The 19,819-nt window shown below is 46.9% G+C and overlaps 1 protein-coding gene across 3 annotated transcripts in view; it reads right to left on the reverse strand.

Annotated features, from left to right (window-relative positions):
- The window catches only part of GLYR1 (glyoxylate reductase 1 homolog), a 37,161-nt gene that overhangs the window by 6,037 nt on the left and 11,305 nt on the right, over window positions 1–19,819 (reverse strand). The window contains exons 4-15 of one of the 3 annotated variants that reach the window (XM_059896105.1): window positions 17,823–17,961; window positions 17,033–17,275; window positions 13,335–13,421; window positions 12,313–12,369; window positions 11,502–11,552; window positions 11,339–11,412; window positions 7,802–7,901; window positions 2,700–2,792; window positions 1,908–2,009; window positions 1,033–1,195; window positions 535–714; window positions 93–217 (exon numbers count right to left, since the gene is read on the reverse strand). In XM_059896105.1, coding sequence (XP_059752088.1) covers window positions 93–217; window positions 535–714; window positions 1,033–1,195; window positions 1,908–2,009; window positions 2,700–2,792; window positions 7,802–7,901; window positions 11,339–11,412; window positions 11,502–11,552; window positions 12,313–12,369; window positions 13,335–13,421; window positions 17,033–17,275; window positions 17,823–17,961 — 1,414 coding nt within the window. Of the gene's footprint in view, window positions 1–92; window positions 218–534; window positions 715–1,032; window positions 1,196–1,907; window positions 2,010–2,697; window positions 2,811–7,801; window positions 7,902–11,338; window positions 11,413–11,501; window positions 11,553–12,312; window positions 12,370–13,334; window positions 13,422–17,032; window positions 17,276–17,822; window positions 17,962–19,819 lie in introns of all 3 variants that reach the window. The other 2 variants (XM_059896103.1, XM_059896104.1) reach the window with 2 other exon arrangements.

Below are 19,819 nucleotides of genomic sequence, written 5' to 3' on the forward strand. Positions count from 1 at the left end.
AGAGCCAAGCCAAGCCAAAGTAAGCAGAGGGAGGAGTGCAAGGGAAACAAAGGAGGGCTGCTGGGACTAGCACCGAGGCTTCCTGCTGTTACCTCATTGGCTGCAGCTGCCATAGGAGTCGGATGGTTGACGGCATCACCCAGCGCAATGGCTAGACGGAGATCCTTCTGTATGTATTTCAGGTAGAAATCAGGCTTAAAGTTTCCTTGCAGGATATCTGAGGAGGGAAAGTCATTCATCAGAAGAACTGAAAGGATCCTAAATAAGAAACCACCTGGAGTCCTGTCAGAGGTCAATACCTAGCATTTCCTCCCCCTCGGACACCCAAGAGACAAGTTCCCAGCCTGTAGCCCCAAATCCTATCTACCATGTCTCTGGATGCTCTCTGACTGGGGGCCTGGACTGACTGGAGTGGGTGCATCATTCACACACAACGAGTCCCTGAAGAAGACACTGTTCTGTGACATCTGCCTGACCCAGTTCCCAGCTTCAACCAAAACTACAACACAAAAAGAGAGGCCAAAGGCAACTTACTTTGGCACTTCTGGTCCAGGAAGATGCTGGCCAACTGTCCCTGATTGAGGATGTCCAAGAGTGTCTGCTGGGACTGGCCTGTCACTTGGGCCAGGGTGAGCCCCTCAGCGATGGTGGCCATGAAGCTCCCCTGGACCATGTTCACGATCAGCATCATCTTAGCTGCGTTGCCAACCTCACCTGCCCAGGGCAAAGCATCGTGGTCACGTCCCAAGAATCCCGTGGGGAGGGACTTTCTGCCCACCCTCACCCCTGCTTGGACCCACCTCTACACCCAGGGGAGGCCCCATTCACCTGCCCCTGACAGAACTGGCTCTGACCCTTCTGGCTCTTCCTCCTTCCAGGCACTGACTGTGCAAGTCAAAGGAAACCTTCCCACGGGGGCCCCAGGCAGAGAGGCCGTGCGGGACTGACGGTGTCATCAGGGCGGTCTAGAGGGGATGTGGCCCACCCAGCCTCCAGGCCTGAAGTGGCCCGACAGGTGGGCAGGCATGTTACCTAGAAAGAAGGAGGTCTTCCCCATTGCCTGGAAGCAGCTGCTGCAGTCCTCATATAAGCCCCTGTCTCCGGCCGCTAAGATCACCAACATCCCATCATTAGATAGCTGCTGATTCCCTGAGACCGGGGCTTCCAGAAAGCGGCCCCCCCTGGACACAATCACCTGGAAAGGAAAGTCACAGCTTCTGGAGACCTTGCCTCTCACGAAGGTCTTGGGCAGGAAGCAAGGAGCATACTGGGGCAGGAGCACTTGACCCTCCACGCCGAGGCCCCAAAGCTGACGCCCGTACCAAGGTGCTGGACTGACACTGGGAGGGTCAGCAGACTGTCCTCCACCAGGTGCCTGAATCACATGCGGTAGACAGAGAGAAGCTGGGGTGTCCTCACAGGCTCCCATTTACTCGGAGTTTCTCACAAAGACCAAAGACTACAACCAACGTTGACAACGCCAATGGCGTGGTCGACCACACTTCCTACAGACACTGTCCTACCTTGATTTCAGCCACCCTTAGAAGGCACATGGGCCACAAATCACCACCCCCTCACTTGGGCCCAGTGGCTCAGCGTGGTGGAATACTCTGCTAGTATCTGTAGAAAGCTGCTTAAATCAAAAAGGCCCTGCTGGCAGCCTAGATTGCTTCTGAGAGGCTGGCAGCTATAGGACCCGATGCCCATCCCAGCCAGGAAACAAGTCTCCTTTCACAGCCACCCAGACTAGCTGTAGATTTGAAGGCAGAGAGTGAAGACAGGCTAGTCCCAAAGTCTCTGGCTTTGGCTCTAGAGTAACTAAGTTGCCCACACTTCGGCATGGTTAGCCTGGGTCTTGGGCTCCAACTGAAAGGATGCTGGAGGGCCAGCCCGAATGAGGCCGCTACCTGGGCCAGCTCGGTGACTGTGTCAGCATCCACTGTTGACATGTCCACGTAGCACTTCCCGGGGCGGATCCCTTGCAGCACACCACTGGGGCCCAGCACCAGCTGTGGGGACACAAGGGAGAAGCAATAGCCCAGGCTCCCAGCCAGACACCCAGGAGCCCCTTAGACCTAAGGTCAGTGTCCTGTTGATTTTTTGGCTCATTTCCCAAATAGAAGCTAAATATTAAGGCTCAAAAGGGAAGAGCATGTAAATAAGCAAGGGAAAGAGGAGAATTTATGGTATGCTCCCATTTATCTTCAAAAAGAACATGTGTTTCTTTTTATTAAAAACCTCCCATTGAAAAGATGGAACCTCAGTATTTATTTTTTTTGGCTTCTTTGGATTTACTTGGATTAGTCCAGTCATGAGTTAACAAGATGACTACTGCACTTGAACTTTTAAAGCATACAAATACAGCGATAGCTAAACATAGGAACTTGTCACATGGACCACAGGCACACCAAAGCTTCCAGCTCAACAGGAATACATGAGCCTGTGAGGAACCATTTCACGTTTCAGCACAGACCTCAGGGACCCTAGTCAGTTTCATTCTTTGTTCTGAATTAAAGGAAGTCTGTATTCAATCCATGCAAACACCCTTCACAATGGGAGATGGCCCCCAAATAGGAAATCCACCGCCCACCCCTCCCCCAATGCAGACACTCACTCAGTGCTCAGGGGAGAAGGGGAGGAGGCCAGCCAGTTTTCCCAGCCACAACCTGAGACGCTGAGGGGAGGGAGGGGATCCTTACGTCCTTGGCTGCCTTTGGATCCGACACGCAGGCAAACGTGATGTCACAAGTTGAAACGACTTCAGCGGGGGTTCTTCCTAGGCGGGCCCCCTCCTGGATGAACAAATCACACTGCAAAAGTCACAGATCCTAATGTGAGCTGCAGGCAGTGCACAACACACACACCAGCCAGGCCAGAGATGCAGTGCCCAGTCCTCCTGAGTGGCCTTCCAAGGCAGGAGGCTGAGACTGTGAGCCGGGGACCCCAGCGGGTAGTCTGACTGCTCAGGGAAGTGGACGGGAGCCGCTAAAGCACAGTCTTGTGTTTTTTTTTTTTTTTGGCCGCGCTCATGTGAGATCTTAGTTCCCTGACCAGGGATTGAACCCGCGCCCCTGCAGTGGAAGCGCAGAGTCTTAACCACTGGACTGCCAGGGAAGTCCCCAGTCTTGCCTAGGAGGATGTTCCATGTTCTACTTCACAGGAAGCACAAAACAAACGTCTGCTGAAGGTTTCCTGAATGAAGAACAGGATGTGAATAGTACTTGTCTGCAGCTCTTTGTGGCTGTCGCTATCTTGGCTGTGGTGAAATCTACACAGTGCCCTGTGAGCTGGGGAAGCAGGGTTGGGGCTAACAGGTTGCCATTCCTTACTGAATTGTTTCTGGGGGCGGTCTATAAGCACTAACTTTTCTTTTCTGAAAATTAAAATCACCCAGAACATCTCATAACAAAAATACATCATTAACATTTTGCTGTATTTCCTTTTTCTAAAGGCATTAAAAAAAGTATTTAGAATAATTTGGACCTATTATTTTGCATCTAACTTTTAATATTTTATATGATTACATCTATCAATATTATAGACTTTCATAATTATTGTTTATAATGCATGGCTGCAGGATACTCCACTGAGAGATATACCTGAATTTACCTAATGGCTCTCCTGCAGTTCAATATCTGGCCTGATTTTAATTATAAATGACCCCAACAAATATACATCTCTTCTATTTTTTGAATTTAGATCTCTGTAAGTAGAATATAACAGGCTCCGAAAATGGTTTTAAAAAATGTAGACAAATGGCTTTCGAATAGGGCTGTGTCCATTTATAATGATCTCTGGCAAAGTCTCAAATCACCAACACAGAGCACATTTTTTAAAAACAACAAATAAGTACACAAAAATACATTAAGAATTTGTCCTACTAGATGATTTAACAAGACAAAAATGGCAACTTTCTGCTTGATATATTTTGATTACTCCTGATTACTGAATCTCTTTAATACCTCTGTTTATTCATTGTTTCCTCTTTGTGAGCTACTTAAAAATCTTTAAATCATTACTATACTATTTCTTTAACAAGAAATTCCACTCCTGGTTTTATACCTAAAGAAAACAAAAACACTAATTCGAAAAGATACACACACCCCAAATGTTCATAGCAGCATTACAACAGCCAAAATATGGAAGCAACCTAAGTGTCCATCAACAGATGAATGAATAAAGAAGATGTGGTACAAACCGCTTTGCAGGGCAGAAGTTGAGACACAGATGTAGAGAACAAACGTATGGACACCAAGGGGGGAAAACCGCGGTGGGGTGGGGATGGTGGTGTGCTGAATTGGGTGATTGGGATTGACATGTATACACTGATGTGTATAAAACTGATGACTGATTAAAAAAAAAAAAAAAAAGATGTACACACAGAGACACAGACATAGAGGAGTATTAGTCAGCCATAAAAAGAATGAAATTCTGCCATTTGCAACAACATGGGTGGACCTAGAGGGTATTATTATGCTTAGTGAAATAAGTCAGAGAAAGACAAATACGCTACACTATCACTTATATGTGCAACCTAAAAAACAAACAAATAAATGAATATAAATAAAAGAAACAAGACTCATAGAACAAACTAGTGGTTACCAGTGAGGAGAGGGAATTGGAGAGGGGCAAAATAGGAGTAGGGGACAGTACAAACTGCTATATATAAACTAAATAAGCTACAAGGATATATTGTGCAGCATAGAAAAATATAGCCATCATTTTATAATAACTTAAATGAAATATAACCCATAAAAATACTGAATCACTATGCTGTACACCTGAAACTAATGTACTAATGTAAATCAACTATACTTCAAAAAAACCAAAACCAAACAAACAAAACCCCCAAAACCCCCCACAAAAACTAGGGAAAAATACACAAAAATTGTTAGGGTAGTGGGAAATTTTTAGAAATAAAAAATTTTTAAATTCCAAAAAATAAAAAATAAACTAGTTGGCGTACCTTTCATTTTTGTTGTTGTTGTTGTTGTTGTTGTGAGGAGTATTATCAAAAACTATTCATGGGGGTGCTGGGATGAATTGGGAGAATGGGACTGACATATATACACTACTATGTATAAAACAAACAGCTAATAAGAACCTACTGTATAGCACAGGGAACTATACTCAATGCTCTGTGGTGACCTAAATGGGAAAGAAATCCAAAAATAGAGGATATATGTATACATACAGCTAATTCACTTTGCTGTACAGCAGAAACTAATACAACATTGTAAAACAACTATACTCCAATAAAAATTAATTAAAAAAAAATTCATCTTGGGCTTCCCTGGTGGTGCAGTGGTTAAGAATCCTCTTGCCAATGTAGGAGACAGGGGTTCAAGCCCTGGTTGGGGAAGATCCCACATGCCACGGAGCAACTAAGCCCGTGCACCACAACTACTACACCTGCGCTCTAGGGCCTGCGAGCCACAACTACTGAAGCCTGTATGCCTAGAGCCCGTGCTCCGCAACAAGAGAAGCCACTGCAATGAGAAGCCCGCGCACCACAACGAAGAGTAGCCCCTGTTCGCCATAACTAGAGAAAGCCTGTATGCAGCAACAAAGACCCAACTCAGCCAAAAATAAATAAATAAATAATAAAAAAAAGAATCTGCCTGCCAATGTAGGGGACATGGGTCCGAGCCCTGGTCCGGGAAGATCCTCCATACCATGGAGCAACTAAGCCCATGCGCCACAACTACTGAGCCTGAGCTCTAGAGCACGTGAGCCACAACTACTGAAGCCCGTGCGCCTAGAGCCTGTGGTCCGGCAACAAGAGAAGCCACCGCAATGAGAAGCCTGCACACCGCAACGAAGAGTAGTCCCCGCTTGCCGCAACTAAAAGAAAGCCTGTGTGCAACAATGAAGACCCAATGCAGCCAAAATAAAAAATAAGTAAATAAATAAATTTATTAAAAAAAAATTCACCTTTTTCTTTGGTGACTTAAAAAGATAGACTTAAAAGATCTATGTTAATATTTAATTTTGTTTTCTTCTGATTTTTCCTTTTGAAAGAAATAGGACGGTAAGCAGCAGAGCTGTCTGATTCCAAGCCCAAGTTCATAATTGCTTTGCTCTACTGTCTTCCCATAAATTAATCTGGAAAGAATGGCCATGTTTATAACAATTAAGCTTTCCAATCAAGAAAACAGGATGACCGGAGGCACTTCTATCAAATGGGAACATACTTATAATGCAAACCCTTAAATTCTACCGATGTTCTGCAAGTATGCATGTCTAGATTTCCTGGTTACCCTGGCCTTGAATCAGAAATATCTGCCGACAGGGCCCCTGAGATCTCACTCCTGACTCAGGGCCCCGCAGCACCTACCCAATGCCCAGCACCTGAAGCCCACATCTCTTAGCATGGCCTTCAGTCTCCTTTCTCCCAGGCTCCCTCAACTCTCCAACCAGTTCCTTATTATTCTTGAAAAGGACTGTTTTAACAAAGTGAACTTCTTACTTTGCCTAGAACATTTTTGTTAATTCAAATCCACCAGCTCTACTACCTCCCTTCATTCCAGCTCTCACCTTGCTGCACACACAGGATGCTCACCCCATCATTTCACAAATACATGCTTAGCCACACCTTGTTCCTCAAGAGGCTGGTTCTTTCTTGGTCTCTTTGTTCCTGGCAAGTACAGTGCTTTAGTTTTCTGGTACTTAGACAATGGTTCTTTATTTTCTTTAATTTTACTTATTTATTTATTATTTTATTTGGCTGTGTTGGGTCTTCATTGTTGCGCATGGGCTTTCTCTAGTTGCGTCGAGTGGGGGTTACTCTTTGTGGTGCACGGGCTTCTCATTGTGGTAGCTTCCCTTGTTGCAGAGCACGGGCTCTAGGCGTGCGGGCTTCAGTAGTTGTGGCTCGTGGGCTCTAGAGCACAGGCTCAGTAGTTGTGGCGCATGGGCTTAGTTGCTCCGAGGCATGTGGGATCTTCCCGGACCAGGGATCAAACCCATGTCCCTTGCGTTGGCAGGTGGTTTCTTAACCACTGCACAACCAGGTAAGTCCTAGACTATGGTTCTTTACCTTTTCCTGGATGGGAACTTGATGGGAGCCATGGCCTCTCTCCATTACAAAAGACTTGGAATTCCATTTCAGGGCATGCACAGACCCCTTGAATCCATGGACCACCTTAGGTTAAGAACTTCTAAACCTGTCCTGTCCCATATGGTAGCCACTAGCCACAGGAGACTGCTTATTTTTAAGTGAAACAAAATTTAAAATTCTTCAGTCTACTAGCCATGAATCAAGTGTTCAAGAGCCACATGTGGCCAGTGGCTACCACACAGGCCAGTGCAGATATAGGACATCTCCTTCACCACAGAATGTTCTACGGCACGGTGCTGTTAATACAATCCAAACACAGAACATAGTGCAGCCATTAACAAGGACGAAGGAGATCTGTTGATAACACACTCTCCATATCAATGAATTCATTACACACACACACACACACACACACACACACACACACACACACACAAACTCTTGCATGTGCATGGAAAAACCTGACAGGTTTTTTTCCTATTACTTATTTCAGGTACTGGCAGAGAGAGGAAAATTTCCACTTCATTTTATACCCCTGGGTGTTTTAAACGTTTAGTTTTTATGATAACATCCTACACTGGTATATCTACATCCCCACCTGCCTGAACTAAGAGCTTGGCTTCTACTCCATGGCATGCAGAACGATGAAGAGAGCACAGGAGCGAGATTCCTATCCTCAGTTACCCCAAGGGTCAAGGCTCTGTCCCACCCCACCCAACAAGCACCACTATGAATGCTTACTTTCTCTGCAGTCCGGTTCCAGACAGTCACCGTGTGACCCATTTTTAGCAAGTTGGAGACGATGCCACTTCCCATGAGGCCAAGGCCCAAAAATCCTATCCTGAAAAAGAGAGAGACTGATCAGTTCAAGGTGGGGGGTGGGGTGGGGGAGGACAGGGTGAGATCCTGAATGCCACACAGGCTCCGCTTCCTCATAAACCTGGGGAGCCTCACCTCAGACCACAGGAACACTGCTCTGTGGTGTGCTGACACCACCACTGCAGAGCCAGAGGTAGTGCAGGCAAAGTGTGCCTTTTCTTATTATGCCACTGTTCAAAACTGTTCATAAGTTTAAACAGGCATTTTTAAATCCTCAACTGCCACTGCAAGAAGTATGACTCATACGGTTTATGGCAAATCTTCCAAATCATTTCCTTGTTGCTTTGATAGAAGGTCTGAGCTTACAATTCCATTACAGTGAGAAGGCAGACATTTATCTTCAGATCCTGCAACAGTTCCCGATCAGCCACCTCGAGTCCTAGGCCTTGAGATGCCAATTTAAAGCACCTTGGGATCCATGACAAGTAACAGGAGCAATAAGTGCGGAGCCAGCCACCTTCCTCGACTGCAGGAGTCGGCATCCTGGTGCTCACCTCCCCTTCCAGCTCCACGCCCTGCACCACCTTTGCACTCCTCTTGCCGTCAGCAGGGACAGGGCTTGCCCCGCTTCTTCAAAGCCTCACCTGAGCTTTGGAACCAATCTTTTTCAGTGCATGGATTCTTCTCCTGAACCTCTTTCCCCCCGTTGCTGCTCTACCCTGGCCCGTCCTTCTCTCCACCACGCCTTCTAACTGCAGGCCCATCATGATCCTTCTGTGACTGAAGCACTCAGGTGGACAGTATGTTTGGCTTACCTTCACTTCCTACAGCTTGCTCCTTCCTACAACCCCTAGAACTTGGGGGCTATGAGCTGCTACATGCTTTTATAGATGATTTTACCTTGCCCAAATGTCTCTTCTTGGTTCTTGCACTTCTGTAACTCTCCTTGCATGAGACATGGCTAAACAATACCTCTTTCTTCATTTAATTAATTAATTTTTTGGCCGCGTTGGGTCTTCGTTGCTGCACGTGGGCTTTCCCTAGTTGCTGCGAGCCAGGGCTACTCTTTGTTGCAGTGCGGGATTCTCATTGCGGTGGCTTCTCTTGTTGTGGAGCATGGGCTCTAGGTGCGTGGGCTTCAGTAGTTGCAGCACGTGGGCTTCAGTAGTTGCAGCACGTGGGCTTCAGTAGTTGCAGCACGTGGGCTTCAGTAGTTGCAGCACGTGGGCTTCAGTAGTTGCAGCACATGGGCTCAGTAGTTGCAGCACGTGGGCCCTAGAGGGCGCGGGCTTCAGTAGTTGCGGCACGTGGGCTCAGCAGTTGTGGCTCGCAGGCTCTAAGGCGCACGGGCTCAGCTGCTCCACAGCATGTGGGATCTTCCCGGACCAGGGCTCGAACCCATGTCCCCTGCATTGGCAGGCGGATTCTTAACCACTGCGCCACCAGGGAAGCCCTCTTTCATTTATTACCTCATGTTCTTGTTTTCAGCTTGTGTTTCTCTCAGCTCTAGGATCCTCTGCAGCTTCTCCACTTTGACCTGTCTTATCCTTTCAGTATTTTCAGTCTCCTGGAAGTCATATCTGCAGCCACCTTTGCAAATTGGCTCAGAGGTTCCCCTATCCTTGCTGGAATATGCACTCTCATACTCTGTCCCAGCCTGCTCTAAGTCATTTGAATCAAATGCTGAAAATGGAACCCACCACCTTCCTCACCAAATGGCACCCTTGACCACTAAGTTTCAAGCCAAAGCTTAAAAACAAGGAGGTATCTTTTGTCATTCACAGCTATCTGGGTAGTACAAGTTTTCCCTATGATTCTAAATCATGACAGACTAATTCTCTTTCCTTTTCTTGGTGTTCCAGGACACCGAGAAGACCTGGGGATAAAGTTTATGCATTTTTTTTTTTTTAAGCTTTTATTTATTTATTTATTTATTTATGGCTGTGTTGGGTCTTCGTTTCTGTGCGAGGGCTTTCTCCAATTGCGGCAAGCAGGGGCCACTCTTCATCGCGGTGCGCGGGCCTCTCACTATCGCGGCCTCTCCTGTTGCGGAGCACAGGCTCCAGACGCGCAGGCTCAGCAGTTGTGGCTCACGGGCCCAGTTGCTCCGCGGCACGTGGGATCTTCCCAGACCAGGGCTCGAACCCGTGTGCCCTGCACTGGCAGGTGGACTCTCAACCACTGCGCCACCAGGGAAGCCCAAGTTTATGCATTTTAAACACAGCAGCTGACAGCCCCTCATGGTGTCCTTGAGGCAAGATGGACAATGTGGACCAGGTGGACTGGGTACGATGCAGCTGGTCGGCTCTGCAGTTGGCTTTACACTCATGTTAACAAAGGGTTTGACGGATGGGAGAAAACACTGGACTCTGTCCTTGGCCTAGAGTTGGATTTTTTTAAAAAGCCAACAAAATCCTCATTAATTTAATGGGCAATACCCATTCCTCTTTTTATTAGCATATAACATGCCTCTAGCTCCTTCATTCCACTACAGAAGTTCACTAAGTATAATTGACAGAACAAGTGACTTCAACAGTACAAAAAGTGATGAATAATGTAAAAGACACTGTTTTCAGTCTGAGAAAGAACCCTACAGAAGACTCAGATGGGAGATTCAGACTTAGCTACGTACTTCAAGAGAATGCTCCTTCTTCAAGAACCCTTTCCATCAACAAAACTGGCTGTGAGAATCGAGGGAAAGGCGAGTGTGGATGCAAGCTAAGGCCTGGGGACCACAGTCAAGCCCCCCACCTGTCTGGCTGAGGCGGAGGGCAGCAGGCAGGTGCGCAGGACGGACAGGGAGGTGACAGCAGGGAGAGCCAGGGAAGGCAGGACAACGCGCTGCCTTCATCTTTTGCCCCCACCAGGACCAAGGACAGTGGTTCTGAGAGTGTGGTCTCCTGATGAGCACCAGCAGCTATCTGGGAATCTGTCCACCCCAGAACTACTGATCAAGAAACCCTAGGGGTGGAGTCAAGCAATCGGTGCTTTACGAGCGGCCTTCCAGGTGTTTCTTTTTTTTTTTTTTTAAGTTAGCTGTTTTATTTATTTATTTTTTTGGCCATGCTGCAAGGCTTGTGGGATCTTACTTCCCCTACTAGGGATCAAACCTGGGCCCTTGGCAGTGAGAGCTCGGAGTCCTAACCACTGGACCGCCAGGGAATTCCCCAAGGTGATTCTGAGGCACAGGAAAGTCTGAGAAGCACTGATCCAAGTGTTCCCTGCTTGGAGACTCACCAGTGAGCACGAAGCCAAATCCACAGTACATTTATAGGGCAGCTTCTGTCTCCCACAAGTCAAATTACTCCTAGGCAAGTCGTAAGAATTACAACTTTCCCTTTCTCTTTCCATTTAGTCCCAGCAACGGTTGGGACACAACCCTTAACAAGCCACCTTGAGGTCACCCTCTGGCCCCAGCAGAACCAGAGGCACAGGAAGCCTCTTCATCAAAGGTCCTACTTTTTGTCTGTGGGTGTGATGCTGCCATTCACAGCCGTGCTGTCTGCTGCCTGGATGGAGGTGGACCCAGTCTCCTAGGGGAAGGAAGCACAAGTCGTCAGGTCAGCCTGTCCATGTGAGGCCCTGATGAAAATAAAAATGAGGAGGCATGGAACCTACGTACCTCTTCACATATTTTCAATTTCTTTGTGATTGCCTGGTAACAGACAGCTGGCTAATAAAGAAGAAGTGAGAAAACCACTTATTAAACTGAACATTTAACCGGTCTTCATTACGATTTCCCTATTAAGGTTAGGTCCAAAGCGGGAAGTTAACATCAAAAACTTATTTGGGAAAAAAAAAAACAAAAACTTATTTGGTTTCCAACCTTACTGAATTCCAAACCACACATGAAAAGTTAACTTGCGTCACTTCATTCAGCTCTCACGCAGCTCTACAAGATGCTTTTGCTGATCATGACGTTGAAAATCAGAGGTGTTAAGTCATGTGCCCAGAATTACAGACCTGGTCAGTATAACTGGGCCTGGAATACAGATCTGTCCAACTCCAAGGCCACATACCAGCAGCAGATCCTATCAGGGCTCAGCCTAACCGATAGCCCTGTAGACACTTGGGGAAACTCCTCCCACACTCTCAGGGCTCATGGAGACTGCCTTCATCCAGCAGCACTGGCTACCTTGTGCGTGGTCGACATCTCCTGAGGTTTCATTTCCATCCTAGACTCTGAAGGCAACCGCAAATGTCTCAACCACACAGCCACTAAGTTTTAAAAGCTTTTTTGGGTTCATTTTTAATCTTAACAGTGCCTGATTCACGAGTGGTCCTCTATGTAACTTTTAAACTTAACTAGTTGCTCTGGGCAGCAGTACAGGTAGAGTCTAACTTTTCAGACTAGGGTGAGGTTCCAAAGGAGCAGGACTCTCCCCTCAGGCCAGCTCCTGACCAAGGATGAAGAACCTCAAAGAACAACTTACCTTCTCGGTTTGGCTGAGCAGGAAGTGATGGAAATGAGGGTCTGCATCTTTAACAGGCTGAAACCAGAAAATGACTTAATAAAACAAGTTATCTTCCAACAAAGGTCACCTCCTTCTACCTGATAACCAGCTTCTCCTCTGGCTGAAACACCTCTGGGAGCTGGGCTCATTCTTACAACTGCCTGGAAACTCTTCTCCCATTGCTGGTCTAAGCCTTTCATAAATGATGCCCATTCTACCTGGAGGAAAACTGGTTTCAAGTGGAAAAGAATGAACGTTTCTGCCAGGTTGGTGGATAAGTTTCAAGTGGAAAAGAATGAACGTTTCTGCCAGGTTGGTGGATAAGTTATTCCCAAACACTGGAATAATATTTAAAAAGCATACTATTTTTTAAATCCATCATCCACCAGTCACTTCGGATGACCCAGCAGACCAAACCAAATTCTCAGACTTTTCTGATCTTAGGATTTTGGCCCACTTGTGCCTGGTGCCAGACCCTTGAGTGTCTTGACTCACTGAGGATCAGTATTAACAGAAATGAGACAACAACTGCAGGACTGTCAAGGGCTTTTCCTAAGTAGGCCCAGCAACAGGGGGACAGTGCATCCACCCCAAGGATAAGGTAGTGTGCAGCTACCAAACATCAAAGCTGTATAAACAGTGAAAGGGTGTTTATAAAGTACCAAGTGGAAAAAATCTGCAGAATGATCCCACTTTTGTGAAAACCAACACTACTCCCGAAAGTAAAAACTGTAACATGGGTATGTGATTATATAAATGATGGTTAAGTGGGTGCGCCAAAGGGTTTGGAGTGAGTTACATCAAGCTTAACAGTCAGGATGCCCCAGGGTGGAGACCTGTGCTTTTTAACTCATTCACTTCTGTACTGTTTGGCAATTAAAAAAAAAAAAAAAAGCCTCATACACAAGAAAAGTGGGGGAAAGGAAAAGCACATCACACAGTCAGGCCAGGAAACCAGCTCCGAGGCTGGGCTTTTCCTGGCCCACGGGAGAGGTTATTACCTCGCTCACGGTTGGCTGCCATTTAAACGCGGCCATGGGTCCGGCCATCATCCCCTTCACAGTACTAGACTCGGGGATGGTGAGGTCCTACAGAGGGAAAGGCAGATGGTCAAAGCGCTGTGGCGCCTCAGGAGCAGGTGTCTTCCCGCCTAACGTGGGGAGCACCTCTTCACTGTTTTGCTCCCTTGAGTCACACTCCACCCCGAACCAGCCCTGCCGGCTCCACGGTCTCCCCAGGCACGGCTCTGATGACTGTCCATCGGGAGAAACAGGGCAAGTTCTTGTCAACACAGAGGGAGCCTTTCTTCTTCTCTGTTCTGGAAGTAACAAATGTGTTCCTGTGCCAAAATTTCATAAGGATGGAGGTAACGAGAAAGCCCAATTGTGGTCTGTAGTGTGGTCAGCAGGTCACAGAGAAAATTCCTTATGACAAATAATGAACATTAAGACAACAGTACTGGCTTCAGAAGGAATCCACCATATCTCAAAAAAAACTAAGAAAGCCACATGGAGCAGTGAGGAGATCTGCCCAACTTTTTACAGCTGCTAAGTGACAAAGCCAGAATTAGAACCCAGGATGGTCAGGAGCCAGGAGCCTGCTCTCTCCCCAGACAGAAGGTAGGAACCATTTGGGTGGGGGAGTCAAGAGCTCAGTGGGGCATGTTGAGATCTCCACTAGACAGCCGAGGGGAAATGCAAGGAGGGCCACCGAGGCTGGAAGACAGCAAACGGGGAGAGGGACATGAGGTCAAATCTGTGGTGGAGAGGCAAGAGCAGATCAGCTGTAGAGCTTTATCCCTAGACACCTGGCCCGCAGTGGAGACGCTCAAAAAAAAAAAAAAAAAAAAGAGGCCCAGTGCAGTACTGTCTCAGAGAAGTTTCTGTCATGACGGACACGTTCTGACTCCACTGTATCTAGTGCAGTAGCCACAAGTCACATGTCATTATGGAGCACCTGCTAGTGTGACTAAGAAACTGGATTTTAATTTGGGTTTAATGTAAATTAATTTAAATGTCAATGGTCACCAGCCTAGTGACTGGTCTAAGGCCACAACAACAGAAGGGAGTAAGGCGAGAACACAGCTCTCTGTCCAGTACTGACCAAAGGCCTCGACTCCTGGCTCCTTGCTCTCTGCACAAGTCTGGATCTTAGGAGAGCCACGGACAGTTCTGTCCTGTCCGGATGGTTCGTGCCCAGAGTTGCAGTTCTCAGCTCAGGACTCAGAAATAAGAGCCCCAGAGAGAGGGTGAGTGTGCACCCGTCACACGGCTCCCACACAGAGTCTAGACACAAACCCAGCCTTCGCCTTCCCGCACAGAATCGACACCCCTGCCATCAAGGTCAGGCTTTTCAGTTAATCCTCATGGGACAGAGAATTATGGCCCAGAACGGCAATCATCTGGGGCTCCGCCCAGTTATAAGCTAGGCTACTGTGCTGTTCCAGAGAGGAGCTCGCCAGCCAAATGACAATTACTATAGCAACACACACTCTTTTGTGAGGAGTCCCTACAAGTAAGCCTGGCAGCAGCCCCTGGGGTTGCACTAAAACCACCACACTCTCACTGCACAACAGGCTACTGCTAAAAAATAATAAATGTACAATGTTCATCAAATGTATAGTGTCGCAGGCACTAAGTACTTGGCTTGTGTTACTCATTTAATTCTTAAACCTAAGAGGCTTTATTATTTTCAATGACCAGACAAGGAAACTGAGGCAAAGGTAGTTGGCCAAGGTTGTACAGCTGTAACAAGTCACGGAGTCATGATTCAAACTCTAGGTCCTCCTCCTAACCTCTCCTTTATACTTCCCTTTATCCAAAAAGAAGTTGTTTCTCTCCAGGGCGAGCACAGGAGTTGGTGAGATCCATGGCTTAAGATACCAGACAGCATGAATTTGGAGAACAGTATAAAACCTGATAGCCCAGATTTCTGTGGGTCCCCAGGAAATGAATTCAATTGGATCAAATCAGATCATACCCCCTGAAAAATTCTTCACGCACTGCTCCTGGCAATTTCTAAACTTTTTCCACCTTTGGCTGGAGGTTCCCTGCACTCATGGTCACCCGGGCTGTCCCCACCGCTACAGTTGCTCTCATCTACTCTCTGTCTTAGGTCATCTAACAGCGAGAAGGACCTTCTCTAACGCAGAGATTGCACAGTGGCAGCTGACAGGCTGAATCTAGTCCAGAGAGATGTTCCTTTGGACCTAAAAGTGTTTTAAAAATTTGAGTTAGCTTCTAACATTTAAAACTGGAACATTTCACTTAAAAAAAAAAAATCTGTATTTCCAGCTTCTCTTGAGAAAAACCAGACGATTTGGCAAAAGTTGGCTGTAACCCTGAGGGGGGCGCCTTGGCCTCCCCAGACAGCAGCCGCTGCCACCCCTAATGCTCTCGGCCCAACCTCCTGCTTGAGCACTCTCTCCCTTCCCTGCCTGGTCTCACTGGTGTCTGAACTTGCAAGTTTTGATCTGACATTCAGCGTTTCATCACAGCCTCATCACCCGTCTGTGCCAGCCATCTGGCTTCTAACCCCTTGATCCTGCTCTAACAATCTTCCCCTGTGTTTTGACAGACTACCCTCTTCACCTCAAATTCTCCTCCCTTGGCTTCTAAGACTCATACACAAATCTTTTTGGGAAGAAGGTGAGAGGTATATTATTTCTGCTTTACTTTACTTTGCCGGCTCTGCCCACTTCTTCCAACCCTGAGCTGTGTGCATTCTCTCTGCAAAGCCAACTTCTGCCCTTCACTCTTCTCTCTCCTTGCTTCCCCCGAAGACAATCCCTATCTGGTCTCATGGATCCAACGTCCTCTCTAGATATTCGCTCCTCCACAGCTACATTTCCATCCTATGTTATTGGAAGCCTCCCTGGCAGTCCAGACATCACTCCAAATGCATCACACTCAAAACAGAACTGGTCCTCTTGCCCCGTAAGCCAGCTCCTCTCCTTACTCCTCTGCTCAGAAAAAAGGCATCATCATTTCCCCAGGCACAGACTTGAAATCATCTCCCTTCCCTTTTTTCCATCATCCCCTATATGTAACCAGTTACCAAATCTTATGAACTCTTCCTCTGAAGTGCCTCTCACACAGTTCCTTTCAATATTTGCTATCCCACCCACCACCCACCCCCGCCAAGGAAAGCTCCTTATGAACGCACACCTGAAGTTACCCTTCTCGTTGGCTTTGAGCCTTTCTTCTCTGCCCGCCATGATCCCTAACACACAGCTGGGCGCACACTGCCACCTCCACATCCAGCTCAAACACCTTCACGGCCCCCTACTGACTCCATGATAGTATAACACTGCTTAAGTAGACCTCAAGGCTCTTCACAATCGGGTGACAACCTATCTTTACCTGTCAGCTCTTCTACCAGTACTGAGACTCTGCATGCCAACATCTAGCCCAGGTGGGCTGTGCCCTTCATGTATGGAAGGCCTTCCCTTCTTTCCTGCTCAGCCCTTTCCAGTGCCAGCCCTTGCACGCTGGCTCAGGTGGACTCTTCTCCTCCCTCGACCATCTGGTCCACCCGTGCATCCAGGCCGTGCCCCTCCCCTGGTCTGCAGAATTCTTTAGGGCAGCACATAGCAGAGGACTCTATGTCCATTCAGGGAGCTGAAGCATACCGTAGAGCTCAGCTCTCCGGTATACAAAAGAAAGTCACTAACCCCAGAAGCTACAGAGATAAAACAAACCTTCTCATCCTTTGGGGGCCGACCCCGCTTCCGGGGACTTTGCTCTTGGGCTCTTTTCAGAGGGGACTTGGAGCCTCTCTCTGAAGAGCCTGAAGACACCCTCTTCTTTCCTTCTCCCATGTTCTTCTTCACCTTCCCTTCAGACAGGCTAAGCTTGCGCTTCTCATCACCTGAGTTTGGCCTACTTCTCTCCTCACTGGAATTACGCCGATTCTTGTCATCAGCAGAACTGTGGGATGATGTCTGAAAGTTTAATAATAATAATGATAACCACCACAACAGCCGCCACCATCACTACCACGATTTACAGGAGCCACACCCTGTGATAAGTGCTTTACGTGTGTTACCCACACAACAACCCTATGAAGTAGGCTCTGCTGTCAACTCCACTTATATTTGCGGAAGTGGATTGAAAAAGAAATTCAAGTCACTTGCCCACAGTCCCCAAACTGGATTTACATCCAGGGAGTGGATATAGCCCAGAGGCCGTGCTCCTAATCTCCATGCTATAAAAGGGAGAAGGCCTGTGCTATACTCAAAAGCTGAGATATTTCTCCTGGGTCCAAGAGACTTTCCTAAGAGCAACAATCTATTCCAGAAAGGTCAGCCACATGCGTGGAGTTTCAAGTTGATTAGCAAAACGCTGATACCTTAGAATTGAAGTAGCTCTCTCTCCACTGGCATTGCATTAAGAATAGTTTCGGGTTCGGGCGATATTTAATCTGTCAGTTACTATGCAAAAATAACTAGTCTGGAGTCGGCATAAAGTGAGAATTGTGGAGCCTCTCACCTGGTCTTTCCCTTTGGCTCTCCTGAGGAACTCTTCTACGGCATCCACAGCTTGCTGGAATCGTTTCCCCTTGTTAATCTTTATCATTTCCTCCTTATGTGCATGATATGGCTTGAGCTGTTCCACTTTGATCCAGGCACTGGCAGAAAACATAGAGAAAGGATATGATCCACACTGCCTATGCCCAAAAGTATCAAAGACCTCACCCCAGCAGAATGCAAATACCTGTTTGGTTTAACTGGACTTTGAAACAGGCCTGCCATTTTTTTTCAAAACATGCTATTGACCACCCCAAACTCTTGAGCCTAAAAGTATGTTTTCTTGAAACAAGTCAAACCACCACCACCAAAATCAGCATCCTCCAAATAAAATCACTGCACTGCAGGTTATTTCCACTCTTATTCACCAGCCTTCCACACTGAAACACACACACTCTGCCACTAGCTCAGGGCAGAGGAAACCTGTAGATGTGCTCCCATTCTCACTACACAGTACAAATGGCCCCACGTGGATCCCAGGGAATCAGGGCTCTTGGAAGCGTTATCAACCACGGCAGCATCACTGTCCGTCAAGAGCCTGAGCCAGAACGATGACCTGTCAATCCACTGAGAACGTGGGATGCTACGAGGGCTAAAGAAAGGCAACATCTTCAAAAATCTGCTGCTTCTACAAATGTTTGCAGCCTTGGAGCCTATATTTGTTCATAAATGATTGTACCCAGGGCTACTAAACCACACAAAACTTGTGACACATTGGAACAAGGGCAGTAGTCACAAAAGCAGGCTTTTAAAAACAAGATTCTACTTGAGATTAAAGGAAGGGGAACATACTCTTCCGATTTTTAATTCTTACCACCAATGCAAAACACATGAAAATGAAAAAAGCCATCAACTCTGGAATAACTGGCCTACCACACTAACCTGCATAAATCTGCCCCAGCTGGCTTTTGTGGTTTTTCTAAATGACATTCAGTTTCCAGAACACCAGTAATAATGGAGAGAATTTTATAGGCTTGGCAAGGTAAGAGTTGATTTACATATTTTACCATGTAATACTCAGAGGTTTCATAGCATAACCTTCAGAAAAAGTGGGTCAAGTCAAGGATATAGAAACTGGGCTATCACACTAACTTAGGATTCTTTCCTTTAGAGAAAGCTAGAGAATATTCACTAATAACAGTAAAAGTGCTAACCTCTGCACATAAAAATAGAGCTACCAACCCAGCAACAGCCACCTGTGCTTTGAGTGGTTGTGCTAATGGCTGTGATGATGGGTCTGCACAAGCACAATCTCTGGAACCATCAGTCTGCAAACTAGGACTAGGCATGTTATCTATGAGTAAACAAGACTAGAGAGAATGAAACAGTGAACGGGCACTCAGACGCTGGTCTTATTGCACAGAGCTCCAGTGAGATGAAGTAAGCAGGTACCTTCCTAGTGACCAACTCATCTTGAGGTTTGAAATTGGACACAACAGACCCAATGGGTCTGATCTACAAGGAGGAAAAATGGAATTAAATTTTGACCCCACATTATTTAGCAAGTGCGTTTGTAGCATTTCTAAGGACAAACCACCAGAGCAATCAGAAGAAAAGCCAGACACACCCTGAAAAGCAAGTCAAACTTTCAGATTAAATGGCAGCTCTAAGGTGACACAAGTATCAGTGATGAAGCTTAAAGTCCCACAGTCCTCAGGAGAAGCCTCAACCCTCTCCGAGCTTCAGGTCAGAAGCTGAGACCTGCCCAAGTTCCTAGCATAAGAAAGACTGGGTGGTTTTCATTGAGTCCCTTGAGATGGGACAAGAGACTCTAAGAACCCCTAACTCCCTCTTCCTCAACCCCCTCACTTGAACCTCTGATTCAAGTGGAAAGGTGAGAACATCTGTGGAGGAAGCACTAATAAATCCATGCCTATCGGGCTTCCCTGGTGGCGCAGTGGTTGAGAATCTGCCTGCTAATGCAGGGGACACGGGTTCGAGCCCTGGTCTGGGAAGATC

This window comes from Balaenoptera ricei, chromosome 15 (assembly GCF_028023285.1).
Source record: "Balaenoptera ricei isolate mBalRic1 chromosome 15, mBalRic1.hap2, whole genome shotgun sequence".
Taxonomy (NCBI): domain Eukaryota; kingdom Metazoa; phylum Chordata; class Mammalia; order Artiodactyla; family Balaenopteridae; genus Balaenoptera; species Balaenoptera ricei.